This window comes from Dipodomys ordii, unplaced genomic scaffold (genome assembly GCF_000151885.1).
Source record: "Dipodomys ordii isolate 6190 unplaced genomic scaffold, Dord_2.0 Scaffold94, whole genome shotgun sequence".
Classification (NCBI taxonomy): domain Eukaryota; kingdom Metazoa; phylum Chordata; class Mammalia; order Rodentia; family Heteromyidae; genus Dipodomys; species Dipodomys ordii.
Window position 1 is genome coordinate 845,480 of NW_012267310.1, and position 18,074 is coordinate 863,553.

At 45.3% G+C, this 18,074-nt stretch overlaps 1 protein-coding gene across 1 annotated transcript in view; it reads right to left on the reverse strand.

The window, feature by feature from the left end:
- Sh3kbp1 (SH3-domain kinase binding protein 1) overlaps positions 1-14,041 on the reverse strand; it is a 337,484-nt gene extending 323,443 nt beyond the window's left edge. Inside the window, exon 1 of the mRNA XM_013026512.1 lies at positions 13,725-14,041. Within this exon, the coding sequence (XP_012881966.1) occupies positions 13,725-13,728 (4 nt within the window). The 5' untranslated portion in view covers positions 13,729-14,041. The remainder of the gene's footprint in view (positions 1-13,724) is intronic.
- Positions 14,042-18,074: the final 4,033 nt, after the last annotated feature.

Here is an 18,074-nt window from a genome sequence, read left to right on the forward strand (position 1 = left end):
CCCACAGGTTCCCTAAAAGAGCCAGACAATGTCACAACCGTACCATCCCCCATGGAGTGCTATCTCCAACCCATCAGAGAGTCCCCCCCACAAAAAAAAAACAACACAGCCACACTTTTTTAAGTGCCACCAATGCAAACTACAAACTCAGCTACACAATACAGGGTCTCTAAGGGTATAAACAAGCCCATGACGCAAACATGACTTCCTCTCCCAGGGAAGCCCCATGGAAAGGCTTCAGGGTGAATTGAATGTCCCCAGTGGCCACAGCACAGGAAAGGCCTCACTACCTCACATCCACCAGCAGCCCTTTGCCCTCTGTCAAGAGAAATCAGAGGGAAATAAGCCTGTGACATTCCCAGGCTTTGGAAGCATCCTCACACAGTACCCACACCCACATCCTGTCCCACCGCACCCACACCTCCCCAAGCACTGCTCCCCAAGGGCATGCTTCTCCTGGGTCACCAACATGTGCCAGCACCTTGCCAATGCCTGTCACTTACCTGAGGCCCGGAAATAGGCATCTCCCCTCTACCTGTCCTCCTGCACGTTGAAAGGCCACTGGGATGGAGGACACCTACTGATTCTCGGAGCCTCAAAGTTCACAAAGAAGAAGTAGCTGACTGGGGGAGGGGGGAGGGGGAGGGAATAGTAGTTCACATTTATAACCCTAGCTACTGAAGAGAATGAGATCTGAGGATCCCAGTTTAAAGCCAGCCCAAGCAGCAAAGTCTGTGAGACTCTCACCTCCTATTAACTATGAAAAAGCTAGAAATGAAGCTGTGACTCAAATGGTAGAGTGACAACCTTGAGCAAAAAAAAGCTAAAAGACAGCATCCAGGCTCTGAGTTCAAGCCCCAGTACCAGAACAAACAAAAAAAATGGAAGAAGGTTGGGCTGGGAAGGTGGCTCAATGGTAGAGCACTTGCCTTGCATGCATGAGGCCCTGGGTTTGATTCCTCAGCACCACATAAGCAGAAAAAAAAAGGCCGGAAGTGGCGCTGTGGCTCAAGTGGTAGAGCATTCGCCTTGAGCTGAAGAGCTGAGGGACAGCGCCCAGGCCAAGAGTTCAGGTCCCACGACCGGACCCAAAAAAAAATGGAAGAAGGTGAGGAGGAAGAGGAAGAGGAGAAGGAAGAAGAGGAGGAAGAAGGAGAGGAGGAGGAGGGGGAGGAGGAGAAGGGGAGGAGGAGGAGGAGTCTGAGACTGTGTGGTGTGGCCCATGTCCAAGTTGGCCACAGAGAAAGGAGACTGGAGCAGGAAGAAGAGATGGCCAGAGATCATAGTGTGTGCTGATCCATCCCTGGTTCGAGACTGTCCTTGGAGGCCAACTCCTTCAACAGATGCCTTGGGTTTCTTGAAAGACCTTGGGAATTAGCACCCTTCCTTTTTTACAGGTTGTTCTATTTGGCTTCTGTCAACACACACAGAGAAGTGGGAAGATGGTTCTTAACTCAGTTAAGAACCAAGGCCTAGACTGGCTAAGAATAAGGAGGAAGTTTTTATCAGTTAGAATCCAGACCAGTTGCGACTGAAGTACTCAGCCATTTCTGAAGAGAACTCTTCCAAATGACACCTGTGCCTCTGCCAAACTGGGACGGAGCAGCTCAGTGGCAGAGCTTGCCTAGCAGGTGCAAAGCCCCTTGGCCTGGGTTTGATCCCTAAGCACTGCAACAAATAGGATCAAGTTGAAAACCAAGTGCTTATAACCTACGAGGTGCCCGGTGTGCCACTGCAACCTAACAGAATTTAAGGGAAACGATGTACAACACCGTCAACCCTGAATGTGATTGGACTGCTGTAGTGTTTTTCTTTAGGATTCAAACATTCCTTCATGAACCCCAGGAATTGTCAAGGAAGCTAGCCAAGAAACTAACACACACATGCTTCAGGATATAAAAGCAAATTCTAAATTCCCCCACAGGATGAGAGACAAGAAACTAGGTGCCTAGAGAATAAGCAAAACTGAAGTCCCCAAAATACTTTTAGGTGTTCATACATGCATATACTATAATTTAGTCCGATTAGATTACAACTGTGTGTGTGTGTATGAGAGTGAGAGAGAGAGAGAGTTTGGTACTGGGGCTTGAACTCAGGGCCTAGGTTCTATCCCTTTGCTTTTCTGCTAAAAGCTGATACTCTACCTCTTGAGCCACACTTCTACATTTGGCTTTTTGGTAGTTAATTAGCGATAAGAGTCTCATTGAAATTTCTGCTCCTGCTGGCTTCAAACCTTGATCCTCAGATCTCAGCCTTCTGAGATTACAGGTATGAGCTACCAATGCCTGGCATATTAGAACTTACGCTGTGTGCCAATACTGAGGCTTGACCTCAGGGCCTGGGCTGTCCCCTGAGCTTCTTTTGCTCAAGGCTAGTGCTCTACCACTTGAGCCACAGCTCTTACTTCTGCCTGTTTGTTTGTTTTTTTTTTGGTAGTTTTAGTGGAGATAAAAAAATCTCTCAGACTTTCCTGCCCCGGCTAGCTTTGAATTGTGATCCTCAGATCTCAGCCTCCTAAATAGCTAGGATTACAGGCATTAGCCGCCAGTGCCTGGCAATTATAACATTTTTAAGACAGAAACCCATGCTTCCTCTTTTCTTGTATTCCTTTTAAATCTCAACTAGGACACTTGAGCTTCTAGGTCTTTTTTTTTCTAAATCAGTAGCAAGAGCCACCAGTAAATTATGATTCTGATCTTCACATGCAAAACTTGCCAGGGAGGGGCAATTTTAAGAAGTTTTGGAACTAGTTAGCGGTGGTGATTGCATAGTATTGTAAATATACTTAACACCACTGAATTTACACTTAAAATGATTAGGTGACTAATTTTATTATATATAATTACCACTTCAAAAATTAATAATGTAAGTGGCATGCTGGTGGCTCATGCCTGTAATCCTAGCTACTCAGGAGACTGAGATCTGAGGGTCGAAGTTCAAAGCCAACCCAGGCAGGAAAGTCTATGAGACTCTTATCTCTAATTAACCAGCAAGAAACCCAGAAGTGAGGATATGGCTCAAAAGGTAGTCTTGTGCACAAAAGCTGAAGGACAGTGCCCAGGCTCTGAGTTAGAGCCTCAGGACTGGCACATGTATATGCTCACAAGCACACACACACACACAAAAGCTATTGAAGAATACACATTAAATGGGTGAATTGTATAGCATACATTATCAATAAAGTTGTTTTTCAAAACTTACTAAGGGAAGAGACTAGAGCTCATCATCGAATGTGTGTGAACAAATTAGGCAGCCTATTCCCCATGTTGGGAGGCAGCCAGGTTCCACGGCTAGAGATCACATACCATACCTCTGTGGATCTGTTTCAGCATCTGATAGCGTGGGGGCAGAGCAACAAAGGACTCATCCCTTGCTTCCATTCCAGGAACTGGTAAATGAGTATCACCAGGATCTATCTGTCGCTCAACACAGAAGCACATCCCACCAGGAAAGCAAAACATTAAAAGAGTCAAATACTGCAAGAAAGAAGTTTAGGAATGCTGTACCCCAAATCCCTCACCTCTCTCCAGGTTAATGCCCCAGACACTGGAAAGAAGGGGCAACAGTTGTGTTAAAGGCACCTTTTACTCAAAGGGAAAAATGGGGGATGTATCCTGCTCTCTGGTGACTTCTAGATTCGGTCACAAAAACAAGACTGTGGCTACGGAAAAACACCTTCTGTTCCAGAACAAGGTCAGCTGATAAAGTAAGGGAAAAGTTTCAGCCATTTGTGGTCATGAGCCTCAGAGGTGCCCTAAGAGCAGGCTGCCTCGACCTTAGCCTGGCAGACATTTGAGGTCAAACAAGTCTTTGTGATGAGGACTCTTCTGTGTACTGTAGGATATTTAGCGGTGTCCATAGCCTCTGCCCCCTGGATGCCAGTAAAGTGACCCCTCTCCCCAGCTGCAACCAAGTAAAACATCCCAACATTGGCAAGTGCCCCCCAGGAGCAGGAGAGAAGCACTCTCAGTTAAGAGCCAAAGCCGGAGTGAATTTTCTATCTTAAAACTCGCGGCTCTCTGTGAAAGCTGTGTGACACATGAGGTGTCACTCTTGTCCTCCACTGTGTCACAGGCCACCACATACTGACAGTAAACAGACCCTGCCAATGTGCTCTGCCCAGGGGGCTTTACAGAACGCCAGGCCAACTGCTGGCAGCCCACGTCTTGGATTGCAAGTAGTAACAGTACTTGGATGAAGGGATTGCTCGTTCATTCATTAACATATGGCACTGACTTTCACCAAGCAATGAGCCAGGGAAGGAATCTGGGAGCCCTGGTCTAAGGTGAACAGACTTCATACAAATACTTTCATACAGCAACCTTCAGAACAGGCTTTACAAAATAAACAAGGGGTGCGGAAGCTGCACATTGGCTCCTCAAAAGTGTCCACTTCCGAGTCCATTAAAACCTGTGAGTGGGTTGCCTTACACAGCAAAAGACAATGTGAAGATTTAAGGCTCTTGAGAACAGGAGGTTAGCTGGGATTACGGGATTCAAGTGGGTGCCATATAACATGTAAAAGGGAGGTTGGAAGGTGACAGTAAGATAGAGGGAGATGAGAAGATAGAAGCAGAGGCTGAAGCCATGTAGGCAGCCCTGGAAGCTGGACAAGACAAAGAAGTGAACTTCTCCAGAAGAAATGAAGCCCTGCCCACACCCTGATATTGATCCATTAAAACCCACGTGGAACTTCTGGCCTCCGGAACTACAAGATTACACCTCATTGGTGTTTTGTTTTTTTAAGTTACTAGCTTTGCAGTAATTTGTTGTAGCAGCAATAGAAAACTAACACAGGAAACTGCAAAGCAGAGAAGAGTGATACCTGTTCCCAATCAAGGGATCTATATGAGTAAAGGCTCAGAGGCCCAAACAATCAAAGAATGAGATGAGCTGCTAAGCTTCAGAAGCCCTTGCTAAGGAATTCAAGCTCTAAAGCATTTTCAGGAGGGTAGGTACTCTAGATTGGAAGAGGCTGGGGGAGGAGGGGAGGAAGAGTAAGAGGGAAGGCAGACATTGGAGCACCTATGGAAGTAACAGGAAAGGTAATAGTTCCCTCAACAAGATGGAAGACTTAAAAAAAAAAGAATGCAGAGTAGCCAGGCGCTAGTAGCTCACGACTGAAAGCTGTTTAGAAGGCTAAGAATGGGAGAATTGTGATTCTACACCAGCCCAGACAGAAAACTCCACCAAACTCTCTCTCTCTCTCTTCATGGAAAAAGCTGCATGTGTCAGTATATGCCTGTCATCCAAGCTAGGGTAGGAAAAAAATAGAAAGATTGTGATTCAGGTACACACCCAGACAGGAAATGATACCCTATCTCAAAAATAAAAAGGGCCAGAAGCAAAGTTCAGCAGTGGAGCACCTAACTAGCAAGCACCAGGCCTTCAGTTCCAACTCCAATCCCACTTTTCAAAAATGGGCAGGACAGAAACTATTGAGAAGAAACTCTGAATTTAGTTCACAACATACTCAGTTTCAGGGGTCTAAGACACATCTATGGGCTAGGAAGTTATGAATGAAAATCCACTCAACCACTAATTATGTTTAGGCTACTGTATGCCAGGAACAGAAACCCAATGACCAAATAAGATCAAGTGCCTACCTCCATAGCACAGTTGAGTAGCTCCTAAGCTAACAGAAAGCAACACTTGGAATGGAGATTCGGCCATCATCAATAGGGGATAGTAGAATCAGCAGTGTGATTGAGGTCACTCAGCAGTGTGATTGAGGTCACTCAAGATCACACTTCATACATGAAGAGGACCAGGACTAACAACGCTCCAGAGGTACACGGGGAGGAAGAACCAGAAAAGAAGTAAAAAAAAAAAAATAGAGAAAACCAGGAGGAAATAGGGTGTCACAGAAGAGAAGAAAAAGTTAGTTCTAGATTTCACAGTCTCAAAGTGTAGTTAAACCAAAGATGATGAGGCATAGCTGAAGCAATGTATTTTGTGATTAGGAGATTGATCATTCATAAGTTACCTTAACGTGAACAGATTCTAGAACACAGTCAGAGAAATGCCAGAGAACAGTGGTCCTGGTAAGTGCAGAACAGGTTCAGTGAGCAACGTAGGTAGGGAGGAGGAGCAGTCTCAAGAAAAAGCAGTAAAGAGAAAAAAAAATAAATGTAAAGTATAACCATAAAGTGGTCTTCGTCCATTTTCTGTTGCTGTAACAAAATGCCTGAGACTGTGTAACTTATAAAGAACAGTTTACTTGGCTTATGCTTCTTGAGACTGGGAAGACAAAGCATGGTGTTGGTCTTGACTTGGCTCCAGGTGAGGCCCCAGTCAGAAGGTATCACTTGAGGTAACAGCAAGCATACTAGCTTGGGTCTCTTCCTGTTCCTATACAAACCACTAATGCCATCATAGATGCCTCACTCTCATGACCTCATCTAATCCTATTTGCCTCCCAAAGGCTTCACCTTCAAATGCCATTAACATAAATTTAGGAATTAAGACTCCAAATCATAGACTTTTGGGGGCCAACACACAAATTATAACAAGTGGCTTTTTTTGTGTGTGTCAGTGGTGGGGCTTGAACTCTGGGCATGAGCGCTGTCCCTCAGCTCTTCAGCTCAAGGCTAACGCTCTACCACTTGAACCACAGCGCCATTTCCGGTTTTCTGGTGATTTATTGGAGATAAGAGTCTCACGGTCTTTCCTGCGCAGGCTGGCTTTGAACTGTGATCCTCAGATCTCAACCTCCTGATTAGCTATTATTATGGGCATGAGTCACCATCTACTGGCTAGCAATTGGCTTTTTAAATAAGATTTAAATATCTAAATTTAAAACCAAAGATGGAACCTTGAGGAGAAGGAAGAAAGCGGTTGACTGTAGTACAACCAACTGTTCAGGAGAACACAGGAAAAGCCAAATCCTCTAAAAGGCAGTATGGTATGTAGATCAAGATGTGGACATGTGGGACACATTGTGTGTATCCATATTCTAATGCCCACAAGTTGTGACTCTGTTAGGTTACATGGCAAAGGGAAGTTAAAGTTGCTAATTAGCTGACACAGATGGGGAGAGTATCCTGGACTCTCCAGGTGAAACCAATGTCAGCGTAAATGTCTTACACAGGCACAAGAGTCAGTGTCAGAGGGACAGGCTACAGGAGAGACCTGACTGGCCAGTCATTACTAACGATGAAGTTTGGGAAAGAAGCCAGGAGCCAAGAAAGCCAAGCAAACTCTAGAAACCAAAAAAAGGCCAGGGAAGGAATTCTTCCTTAAGAGTTTCTGGAAGGACCCTTTGTATAACTCCTTAATAATAACAATAAAAAAATAATAAGAGTTTCCAGAAGGAATGTCTCCAGCCCAGGTGACATCTTGATTTTATCCCAGTGACAGATGATAAACGTGTAATGTCTCAGGGTACCAAATTTAGGATAGTTTGTTACAACAATCAGAAACTAATACAAGATTTCAGTACAGGAAAGCATAAATATCAAATATCCTAATAATGTTAACAATGTATTTTAAATCCCAATATGAAAAAGAATGGAGGGAAAAGAAAGAGGATAGGAATGCTCTATGCGATAGATAGTCTGATGTAAGTCCAGATGATTAACACTGAGTCTCACTAACATCCAGGTGTTACAGGTGTGGCTTAGAGTGGATTCCTGAAAAAACTGAAACAAGATACCGTCTTCATGCTATAAGAAGCATGTTTTGAACTAGGACCACATTCTTCTCCTACTCTAAGGTTATATGTTACTTATAATAACAGCTTGTTTGTAAATAATGCCTGTGTACTCCAATGAGCTAGGAGTGCTTATCTGTAAGGCAAAGAAGTTCTATATTTGATTCTACATCAGCCCACCTGGAAGCCACGTTAAAAATCAAGATTGCTGAGCACTAGTATTTTCTATTGTAAAGATACTATACAGAGGGTTTACAGTTACATGAGTAAGGTTATGAGTCCACTTCTGATGGAGCATTGTTACCCCCTCCTTTGTTTTTCCCCTACTATCCCTTCCCTCCGCACCTCCCCAACTACTCCCCCCCCTGCAAGTTTTTAACATAGTGTCTTGTACATCTCATTGTTACAATGGGTTAATCTGTATCCTCGTTTCAGCATTTTGTTATTTCCTTACCCCTCCCCAAATTAGAAGCATATATATACAAGATGCAGGACACCAGAATCAAATACAGTGACAACAGGGGTTATACCATAGGGAGAAGAACATACAAAAGAAACAAAAAAAATCACATAGTAAGTACATTAAAAATAACAGCAACAAAGAAAAAAACCTCTTGTGTCCCTATCTTGGGGCTCATTTCGCTTAGCATCATCTTATATGGTCATATGTACATAGCTTTTGACCTTTTCTGCTTGTCTGGTAAGATTATCCTTGACATATACTAGTTATTGCAAATAATGGAAACCATGGGACCTATGTTTCTTTGGGCCTGACTTAATTTAACTTAATATAATTTTTTCCAAGTCTTTCCATTTCCTAACAAATGGGGCAATGTCATTCTTTCTGATGGAGGCACAGAATTCCATTGTATACATATACCACATTTTCTTCATCCATTAATATAGTAAGGGACATCTGGGTTGGTTCCATATCTTAGCTATGGTGAATAATGCTGAGATAAACATAGTTGTGCTGGTAGCTTTAGTATGGCCTTGTTTATGATTGTTTGGGTAAATGCCCAAAAGTGGGATTGCTGGGTCATAGGGAACTCTATGTGGAGTCTTTTTTTTTTTTTTGGTCAGTCATGGGGCTTGAACTCTGGGCTTGGGTACTGTCCCTGCGCTCTTCAGCTCAAGGCAAGTGCTCTACCGCTTGAGCCACAGTGCCACTTCCGGTTTTCTAGTTGTTTATTGGACATAAGAGTCTCACAGACTTTCCTGCCCAGGCTGGCTTTGAACCACGATCCTCAGATCTCAGCCTCCTGAGTAGCTAGGATTACAGGCGTGAGCCACAGACACTCGGCTATGTAGAGTCTTTTAAGGAACCTCCATACTGCTTTCCAAGTTGAACAAGTTTACACTCTCACCAACAATGCAGTAAGATTCCCTTTTAGGCCAGAGAATTTATCAGGGATCCCAGGGGGAATCACACTCTGCAACCACTTTACTAGGGGCTCTCCTGTAACACTCTAAGGATTCTGGTATTTTCCGGGCTACATCTTTTCCATGAAGAGCTCAACGTCTTGGTTCTCAGCAACTGTGTTACTCCCAGATCCCCCTTCCTGGTAGAGCTTTCCAGTTGTCTATTTGGCTTAATGTTGAACAAAAGTACAAGATTATAGGGGAGAATGATAGAAGGGATGATATAAATCAATATGTATTGTACTCATAATCTGACCTGTGGAACTGAAACCCCTTTATCTACTACTTTAAAAGAATAAAGTACAAAACTAAAACTGATAGTACAGCCAGTGGCTCACACCTGAAATCCTAGTTAGTCAGGAGGCTGAGATCTAAAACTGGCAATTCAAAACCAGCCCAGGCAGGAAAGTCTATGAAACTCTTATCTCCAATTAACTACCAAAAGCTGGAAATGGCACTGTGGTTCAAAGTGGTAGAGCACTAACCTGAAGCACAAACATTCAGGAAGAGTGCCCAGGCCTTAAGTTCAAGCCCCAAGACAGGCACCAAAAAAAAAAGAAACAAAAAAATGAAAGAAACAATTCCTAGCCAGGCACCAGTGACTCACAACTGTAATCCTAGCTAATCAGGAGGCTGAGATCTAAGGATCGAGGTTCAAAGCCAGCTGGGGCAGGAAAGTCTGTGAGACTCTTATCTCCAATGAACTACCAGGAAACCGGAAGTAGTGCTGTGGCTCAAGTGGTAGAGAGCTTGCCTTGAGCTGAATTGCTCAGGAACAGCACCCAGGCACAGAGTTCAAGCCCCACAACTGACAAAAAAAAAAAATCCTGAGAATACCAGTATCAAGCAAGATCACTTTATATTGGGATAAGACACAAAAATCAAGCCTCTCCATAATCATGTCTGAACACAGACAAAACATAAGCCTTGTCCAAACCACAAATGTGACCAGATGTCCCCAAATCATGGATAATACAAGTCTCTGCTACTTCCCTACTAGTCTGATTTAACCAATTGTGACTCCCATTTTCCCTGCTTCTAGAGAACACTTGTTAAGATATCAAATCACAGAAGTACCCCTGGCATCATCCAATCGAGAGCTTCATCTGGCTTCCTTATACATTCCTCAAACCACCTGATAACAAGCACCAATCCTCTAAGTCAGCCTCTCTGCCTCCCTCTTGCTCAAATGATGGGTATTCTCCCTGCAAGGAGAAGAAAAATCAGTTGAACTCCAAGTATGTTCCTGTAGGGGGTGATGGGAGACAGTGATGATTCATACCCAACATTCTGATTTCTGCCCAAACCTGATGTCCTCAAAGACATCATCCTAACCACTCTCCAGCCTACATCAGATTCCCCTTCTCTACTCTGCTTTCATGAGCTCTACTCTGCTTTCATGAGGTCTACAATAGCTCTTAGTTCCACATTGCCATGTGTACTGCACTCCAGTCCTCCACTAGACTGAGAAGCCCAAGATGGCAGGTGTGTGTGTGTGTGTGCGCGCACGCACGTGCGCGCACGCACGGTGTACCCGTTTCTGGAATAACACCTGGCACAAGTCAGGAGGTCAAGAGAAACTAGATAGATGGATAAATGAACAAATACTGACCAAGCATAAATACTGTATGCTACATACTTTAAAACAATTATAAGCAAGCATTGATGGAAGAATGTCAATAATGCAAGGCTGGGAATGTGGCTTAGTGGTAAAGTGCTTGCCTAGCATGAATGAAGCCCTGGGTTCGATTCCTCAGTACCACATACACAGAAAAAGCCAGAAATGGCGCTGTGGCTCAAGTGGTAGAGTGCTAGCCTTGAGCACAAGAAGCTCAGGGACAGTGCCCAGGCCCCAGGACTGGCAAAAAAAAAAAAAGAATGTCAATAATGCAAAAAGAACTAAAGTGGTAAGAGAAGAAACAACCATGGTTTTGCAACCCGGATGGCAGCAAGGTCTTGCTCAGGCCATGAAGGATAAAAAAAGGGGTAAAGGTCATGCGCAATAAAGGTGGGAATGATTTCTCCTATTTTGAACTCAAGATTTGTTTGTGCAAGTCATCACATTACACTCAGCTTTAGTTTAGCATAAAGCAATCTACCACGGAAAGAATACATGGACCAAAACTGTCCAAACTCTGCTGTTACTCTGGAAGTCTTAAACATAGGTCATTTGCTGGGCTTGCAAACCCTTCACTGCTCCCAGATTTGGGTCATAATATTTGCACTGTTTAATTATAAGAGGCTTTCCCTGTGTCTGGCACTGTAAGCATCTCCCAGCAAGTTCAAGGGGCACATTCTGATAGGCTTTTGTAAGAGGCCATTTTGTAAGTAACCAGCCTCATTTCAGGGTTAGAGATTTGATGAGTTTCAGACTTTTTTTTTCCAGATCAAAGACTATTCTGATACACTTTCACTGTATTATGCAGCAACAGAAAAATCATTATCAGACCAGGCAAGAACACAAGTATATCAAATTGATAAATCAGATAAATCTTCTGAAAACCAAGTCTCAGGGGAAAAGGGTATGCTTGTGGTATATACAAGCCTAGCCCTACCAGGTCATATTCCATGGGAAGTGCTACAGAATAAGCTGCTAAGTAAATACCTGTACTTCATCCCAAACACAATGCTGGGGATGCTTTAAGAACAGGTGATCTTTACCCACAAACTACTACAAGTAACTTAAATCCTACTCTAAACATTTTCATGAATTACAAGACATTTGTTTGAATCCTCACACCTCTAAGTATTAACTCCTGAAATAAATAAAAATCCACTGCTGACCCCCTTCCCCAGGTTATGGTTACAATGAAAAAGATGAACACTTGAAAAGGTTTTGAAATGAGGAAGAACTCTCATTTTTTAAAGAGAATCTAAAAAATGGAAAACAGTTCCGATCCAAATGATAAACAGGTCTGTTTCTTCTTAAAGGAGACTCCATCCCTTTCCCATTGAGATCTACAAAGAAAACTGGCTATGAGAGCACACATTTGGATTTCACTTCTTTCTGTATGTAACGTCCTATGCATGACCCACCCAACATGAAAGATGATCATCACAGCATTTCTGGTTACCTCAGGAGAATGCAATCCAGTCGTGAGATGTAAGGTTTAAAGTATATACTTTTGCCAATGAACTAAGTCATCTTATCAGGGACCAAAACACAAGAGTGCTGTGTTTAGGTTGTGTTTGTTGTCTTCCACCAAGTAGGAAGATTTCATGCCCCTCATTCTTTTATCCATTCAACAAATATTTACTTAGGGCCTGCTCTGTGCCAGGCACCAAAGCAACCGGTACAACACAGCACTGTCCCTATGATAGTAGAGTTCCTGGTAGAGGAAAATACATATTAAACAAACTCTCAGCCATAATACTGCCACTAAACCAAGAAAAAAGTGTCTGATGAGAAAAGGTAACAGGAAGGAATTTAGACTGAGTGATACAGGGATCCCAGAAGGGCAAAAGGGTGACATTTAAATGTGGAATTCCACCACTTGGGAAAAGGAAAATAATTCTGGAAAATGACTACAAAGGAGATTTTAACTTTATCTATCAACAACTGATTGTTTAACTTCTTGTCCTCCAGAGCTTCTGTCTTCCTAAACATCCTATGATTGCTCACCTCTCACCACCCGACTGGTATACCCAAGCCCCATTACCTAAACACAGAAAGGTCTCACTTTATAATGATTGATTATAATGTGCAGGCTTCCTACGCTTGGCCTAGAAACACCCAAAAATAATATGCTAGAGGCATAAAGAAGAAAAGCTGGCTGTTAGCAAGCCCAGGCAATCACAAGTCCTTTGCCCAATAAAGTGCCTGTACTCTGGGCAACAAGGTGGTTTCCATACTACAAGGTCTATACCAACTGGTACTCAAGGGTCCTAATGTGAGCTGTCTACTTGAAACTGATATTTGCGCAGTAAATCAAGGCTTCCATGAACATTTCCAGTTCCCCAGCCCTGCAGACTTAAGGCCAGGGGAAGTACCTTTGAGCATCATGGAGTGGAGAAAGGGTTTAGGAAGACAGGCAGGGAGGGAGGGAGTCAGGGCCAGAGCACCAGGCAGAGGATGGGGAGGGGAGGGCAGAGGGAGGGGCTTCCACAGCTCAGGACCCTGGGATGGTGCGGCAGGCCCGGTTCTGGGGCGTTTCCAGCTCACCCCTGTTCCCAGCCAAGACAGCCTAGTTCCCCCAGAGACCCCAATTCCAGCTTCCCCCAAGCAAGGCCAGCCGGGCACTGCAAGCCCCAAGCCAGGCCAGAGCCCACTGGGTCTAACTACCTGCATCTGCAGCACGGAGGAGGGTGCACTTGGGTGAGAAAATGACCCAAACTCTCCCCGCCCACCCGAAAATCCAACCACACCCCCCCAAGCATCCCTCAGCCGGAGCCACCCGGGGCCAGCCCCCGCGATCCTCAACCCAGCCCCCCACCACCACGGGTTCCCGTCAGCGTCGCGTCTGGACTCCTTGGGGACACTGAGGCAAGTGGGAGTGAAGAGGAGCGCGCGAGGCGGGCGAGGACGCCCCTCGCGATGTCCCCCGCCGCAGGTCTGCTCCGTGGCGCCCTTCTCGGCTCAGTGGTCCCGGGATGGGCGCGCCGCCCCCCAAGCTGCGGTGGACGCCCCGGTTCTGGCACCCCCCCCCACTTACCCATTGGCGCCGAGCCGGGTCGGGCCGCCGAGGCAGCTTGAAAGTTGGCGGAGGCGGGCGTGAGGTTCTGGGCGCCGGGATGAGGGGCGCGGGGATCCGGGTGCGGGCGTCAGAACGCGGCGGCGCCTGGGCGGGCTTCTTCCTCAGTGGCGGCGGTGGGGGTTCAGCGCCGCCCGCTGCTGCTGCCGCTGCTGCTGCTGCTGCTGCTACCGCTGCTGCCCTGGGGCGACTCCTGCTGCTGCTGCTGCATCGCGGCCCGCTGCGCCCGGCTGCACCGGGTTTCCTGCTCTCCGTGAGTGGAAATTACGAAAAAAAAAAAAAAAGCGCCGCCCAGCACAGCGCCCGGCAGTCGCTACCGCGCTGCCTCGTCTCCCCTCCTCCTCTTCAGCGCTGCCGCTGCCGCCGCCGCCGCCGCCGCCGCCGCCGCTGCGATGCTCCCGCGGCTCCGCCTGCAGGGGACGCACGGCTGCCGGGGCGGGGGCGGGGCCGGAGAGGGGCGTGGCCGGAGAGGGGCGGGGCGCTCCCCCGCGCGTTTCTGCAGCAGAGGCGCTCCAACGTCCTCCTCACTGTTGGTTCTGGAGGACCCCCACCCCCAGCTCCGAGAGGCCACCCCCGCCACCTCCCCGTCTGTATGCCTAGGCTCCGCTAACGCCCCGGGAAATGCCGCGAGACTCCTCGAGACCAAAAGAGATTGGGGGTCCGCAGGGGGAGGGGGCGTCGGAGTTGAGGGGCACGTGGAGAAGAAGGCGAAAAGGGGCGGATCCGGAGGGGAGAGCTACCGAGGCGAAGTAGAGGACAGACTGGCGGGGGGGGGGGGGGGGGAGGGGAAGTCATAGGGATGCAGAAGGGCAGAACACCTGCTGTGCTGAGTGGTAACAGGTGACAGGGGGGGTCGGGGGGGCGGGTTAGAGGCAATCCAGAACAAACCTGCGTTGAGGGGGGCTGCTGCGGAAGGAGAAAGGATCCCTTCAGCGCAGCGTGGGAACACCCGCAGGCCAGGTGCGAGTTTTGCTTGTCGGAGGTAATGGAACGAGAAGGGGACAGACAAGGACAAACGGGTGTCCGTGGGACACACTTCTCTACGTGGCTTCTCACAGGATCCTCCTAAGCCCATTAACACAGTGCCTGGTCCAGGTGCGGTTCAATTGCTTAGGAATGTTCTCAGTCTCTAAGAGTCCCAGGAATCCCGAGATAAGGGCTGACTCTCTTCCCCCAACAAGCATCATTGTGCCATATTAGCCCCCAGATTTGGAGAACTGACCCTTGAGTTGGGTGCTAAAATGAATACAGGGAATTCGTGAGAATTGCTTGTGGATAACCCACAAGCTCCTTTCTGGGTGCATTGCCCACCACACCTTTCAGCCATAGCTACTCTGCCTGGGCCCACATTCATTTATCAGCCTCTTATTTCCTTTTCCCTTTCCACCATCTGGTGGTGGAAAGAGATAATGAAATCGATAGGATGCATTCAGGCACAGAGAAGTATAAGGCAATAAAGAAATTAGATCATTTGGCCCCTGAAAATAGAAAAGACAGGGTTAATGCACCCAAATGTGACAATAACCGACACCGCTACCCAGTGAAGAGCTTGTCTCCATCTCTCATCTAAGATGACTGGACAGAGCTAGGCGCCTGTAGCTCACCCCTGTAATTCTAGCTATTCAGGAGCTGAGATCTGAGGATCACGGCTCAAAGCCAGCCCGGGCAGAAAAGTCCGTGAGACTCTTATCTCCAATAAACCACCAGAAAACCCAGAAGTGGCGCTGTGGCTCAAGCGGTAGAGCGCTCACCTTGAGCTGAAGAGCTGAGGGATAGCGCCCAGGCCCAGAGTTGAAGCCCCATGACCAAAAAAAAAAAAAAAGATGACTGGACAATGCTTGTAAATTGGTCATGTCCTAGAGTTTCTGTTGAAAAAATGTTACTATAACTGTTTCTTTAGCTGAACAATTTCCTAAAGTCAGAGACTTAGCAGCAAGAGATCAAATGTGTGTCAAAGCAATCTAAACAGGAGTCTAATCAAGGGACAGAAGGCTCATGACACAACTGCTGAGATGGAAGGCGTGGTGACTTCAATGTCAGACTTCTAAGGAAGAGATTAAAGAACCTGGAGATTAAGAATCTAAACTGTTGCAGGCAGGAATGAATATTCAATTAGACTTGTGCCAGGCACCCTAGTGTCTCACTCATTGCATGTCTTGGCATATCATGGTCTAATCAGGGCAATGAAGCCTGGTGATACAATCTTACCGTTTATAAATGCTGCAACTCATGAGATCTGGCTTAACCCACTATTACTAGAGCAATTTGCCCTAGAACCTATCCAGAAGAACTAGTCTGTCTGGGATCTGTCCGATTCCAATGATGGTTCTTTTTGCTAAGTACAGGGTCACTGAATCATCCTAATCCTTTCTCAAAGACACGTAGCCCCTGAAAGAGACTAATCATGTTTCTGCATGGAAATAGCTGAGCTAGACTTGTGGTGGCCTGACTCAGGAGGCTAATGATTTTCAGCTGGCTGATTCATGCATTCTCTAAGCTGAGTCAAAAGTTATCAAACATATTGATGAGACCTACCATAGCTGGACTTCCCCGGATAGCACAGAGTCCACTGCACCTAAACTCTGTAGGGCAGAAAAAAGAAAAGTGAGAGAGATCAGGGTGTGGGTAGCTTGTGCCTGTAATCCTAGCTACTCAGCAGGCTGAAATCTGAGGATTGTGGTTTGAAGCCAGCCTGGGAAAGAAACTCCATGAGACTCTTATCTCCAATTAACTACTAAAAAGCAGGAAATAGAGCTGTAGCTCAAGGGGTAGAGCACTAGCCTTGATTAAAAAAAAAAAAAAAGCTCAGCGACAGCACCCAGGACCTGGGTTCAAGCTCCATGACTGGCAACAAAAAGGAAAGGAAGAAAGAAAGAAAAAGAAAATGGAAGGAGGAAGGAAAGAAGGGAAGGAAAAGAAACCATCATCTTTTCTTATGCCTTGCTTAATCTTGATAACTTCTTTGTCCCATATGGAAAGATAGTCTTCTCATTGAATTGTTTTGCAGGCCTTACAATGGTGAAGACAGATCACTTGAGGTTTTGAATCTTAGTCTGTTTCAAAGTATACTCTTTTTAAAATTCAGTTTTGCAGTACTGTGACTTGAACCTAGGGCTTCATGCATGCTAGAAAAGTACCTCTGAACTACAGCCACAGCCCTACATAGTACTTCTTTGAGGACAAATTAATCATTTCATCACAAAAGAAAGACTGGTAGCAAGACTTAAGTTTGTTTTGTTAACTCATGAATTATTTCTAATTTTAATGTCTTAACCAAACCAAGTTTTGTCAGTTCTGTTCAAAAAGCTATAGATTTTTCTCATTTTAAGTTTCTCTAAATTACAAATGAACATTCTTAACTTATTGTTTAGTTCTTCTGAATTATTACTATTGTCTTTTCATTTTCCTTTGAGAAACTTTTACTGACCAGCACAAGAGAAGTTAAAATCAAGATTCCAGCCTAGCTGCTGACATGAATACATATATAATTCCTCATCCTGCCTCCTTCATACAAATGTATTTTTAACAGAATAGCATATGCAATATTTCAAATTATGTGAAATCATCTCATGGATATTTCTAGAGATACTAAATACAATTGTATTTAAAACCACATATTCGTCCCACTGAACTGCCATTTCAACCAGAGTAGATAATGCATTTAGAAGATAGAAAGTATCTGAACTATCACACTTCCAATGGCCTCACGTGACACAAGTGGCTCCACTGTGTTGCTGAATGGTGATAACGTTTTGGATAAAAACTGAAGATGGTTGAGCCTAGAGAAGCACTTATGGTCTGTCACTTGCTCTCTTCCAGTACATGGCCTTGACACCTGCAATTTACATGTAATGAATGATATTTTGCTTTGATAACCTTTAACATCATCTTCACAGTACTTTAACTTATATGCTGAGTGCTTTACAAAAGACAGTCATTATATGTTACTTATGATGAGCTTTCTGGAGAAATGTAAAACTCTCATAATATAAATAATGGGACACATCAAAATTACACAAGACCCAACCTGAAAGAGCTCCTAAAGGCAAAAGCTGAAACAATTCAAGTCACAAATAAGGAAATAAATCTGGGAGAAAAGAATAAGTCTTCTTTAGAGAGAACCTTCAATTAATAAGTAAAAAAGAAATGAAGAGAAAATAAACACATCATTAGAATACCATGGTAAAGCTAGAAGACAGTGGCTCATGCCTGAAATCTAGCTACTCAGAAGGCCAAGATCTGGGGATTGAGGTTCAAAGCCAGTCTAGGCAGGAAAGTCTATGAGACTCTTTTTTTGGGGGGGGGGGGTCC